This window comes from Phaseolus vulgaris, chromosome 7 (assembly GCF_051622355.1).
Source record: "Phaseolus vulgaris cultivar YP4 chromosome 7, ASM5162235v1, whole genome shotgun sequence".
Taxonomy (NCBI): Eukaryota; Viridiplantae; Streptophyta; class Magnoliopsida; order Fabales; family Fabaceae; genus Phaseolus; species Phaseolus vulgaris.
The window spans coordinates 42,645,331-42,647,366 of NC_143504.1; the positions used below are offsets into that span (position 1 = coordinate 42,645,331).

General features: G+C 36.6%; 1 protein-coding gene across 1 annotated transcript; it reads left to right on the plus strand.

Annotated features, from left to right (window-relative positions):
- Nucleotides 1–336: 336 nt before the first annotated feature.
- LOC137828245 (uncharacterized) lies at nucleotides 337–1,458 on the plus strand. The gene has a single exon (XM_068634728.2). The coding sequence runs from the start codon at nucleotides 456–458 to the stop codon at nucleotides 1,110–1,112; it is 657 nt and encodes a 218-aa protein (XP_068490829.1). The 5' UTR covers nucleotides 337–455; the 3' UTR covers nucleotides 1,113–1,458.
- Nucleotides 1,459–2,036: the final 578 nt, after the last annotated feature.

The following is a 2,036-nucleotide window of genomic DNA, read 5'->3' on the forward strand; positions in this document are numbered from 1 at the left end:
ATGTATATTTTTTAGTGTATAGAGTGATCATCACCCTAGATTTAATGAGTGCTGCAAATCTTAGATTAAAGAAAAATAATTTTTTGATAAAATATAAATTTTAAGTGAATAGATAGATAAATTTTAAAATTGTACTGTAGCATACCACAATTATAAACAATCATTTTTTTATTTCCATTATTCAAAATAACATTTTTATTGTGTGAAAAAGAAACATTTTTTATAATAGAATAGGAAGTGATTCAGTGTTAAGGAAAGAATGTACTAGAAAAAGAAAAAGGTTTGTGTAGTTTACAAAGTCTATATATAGGGTTTAATTTCTTACCTCAGACTCATCCACCAGATTAACTACACTGCAATAGATTATGGTATCAAATTCTCACCCATTCATCACACTCGTATAAATAAATCATAACGTTCTCCTTTTCAACATTCACAAAATTCATTAACTCGTCATGCAAGGCTCCAAGCTCTTAGGGGTTGCTTTCATTGCTTTGCTCATTCTGCACCTTGCATTTGCTGTCAGGGTCCCAGAAAGGTTACTTGCCGGAAGAGGTGGCGCTGGAGGTGCTGGAGGTGCCGGAGGCGGCGGTGGTAGTGGACGTGGTATTGGGTATGGATCAGGGTATGGCTCAGGTGAGGGTCAAGGGCAAGGGGAAGGGTTTGGTGGAGGAACAGTAGGAGGAAATGATAGTTATAGCGGCGGTGGAAGTGGAGGAGGTGGTGGTGGTGGTAGCGGTGGGGATACCGGTGGTTCTGGATCCGGATCCGGATCAGGGTCTGGCTCCGGAATCGGGGTTGGTAGCGGCGCGAATGGTGGAGGAGGTGGTGGAGGTGGTGGTGGTGGAGGTGGTGGTGGAAGTGGAGGCATCGCTCCTAAAGGTAGTAATGGTGAAGGACGTGATATCGGTATTGGAGGTGGGAGTGGGAGTGGGAGTGGAAGTGGGAGTGGGAGTGGGAGTGGAGGAAGAAATGGAGGTGGTGGTGGTGGAGGTGGAGGTGGCGGAGGAGGTGGTAGTGGAGGTTCTGGCAATGGAACGCGGTCGGGGTTGGGGTCTGGGTCTGGGTCTGGTTCTGGTTGGGGTGGAGGAGGAAATTATTGGTTCCCTTAAACTAAGAGATGATTTTGTTTTATATAACAAACATAATGATAATAATAGTAATAATAATAACAATATAATAGGTATAGTATTGCCATGTTATATGTGATTTGCAGAAATAAATTGCAGTGTGATCACTTTCATGGTGGTTGCTGCTTCATGCATGCATGGTAGGTATAGTACACAGGTTCCATGATTATAGGTTCTTCTTATTATATATATCTTACTTTGGAGGTGCAAAAAATATTGACGAAATTGCCTAAATATGAATCATATATTAATAATGCATTGTTGAATTCAATTTAACTATTCATAGAATGGTTACTTTTGATAGTGTACATGATTCAGAATTAACATTCATAGTCTCTCGTTTCTTTATCATCAAAGACAATATTTCTAGTTCATAGTCTCTCCCAAAATTATTCATTACTTCCATTTCCTATTAATACTATGATAAAACAATGTAATTAATTTATTACTGATATTATTGGGGTGAAAAAAGCTTCTCATCAACTATTTTTTTATGCAACTTCATCTGTTACTCATGCCATGCATGGACTAATTTCTTATTCAACCCATTATATTATTAAAAGCAATATTAATAAATGCACAATATAAAAAAAAAAACACAAAGTAAGTAAGCATATGCTACTGTATTAACTTTGGTATCAAGTTGTTAAAATAATTTATGCATCTAGGTTAATCATAATGTTAAAACAAAATAGTAATATCAATGTGCGGTGTGAAATATAATTAAATTAATACATAATATCAGTGGAAATATTTCTACTGTCTCGAAAAGGTTGACTTACTAAATCTTAATTAATGGGAGTTTGAGGATATTGGATTTTTTTGTTGAAATTAAAACCTTTTAAGTCCCATTTTCATTTTCCATTTTGTTTGTAGTCTAGAAAAACCCACATATTTCAACTTATG

What these genes read in the sequence shown, in the direction of transcription:
- LOC137828245 (XM_068634728.2), top strand. Translation starts at nt 456, where the DNA reads ATGCAAGGCTCCAAGCTCTTAGGGGTTGCTTTCATTGCTTTGCTCATT.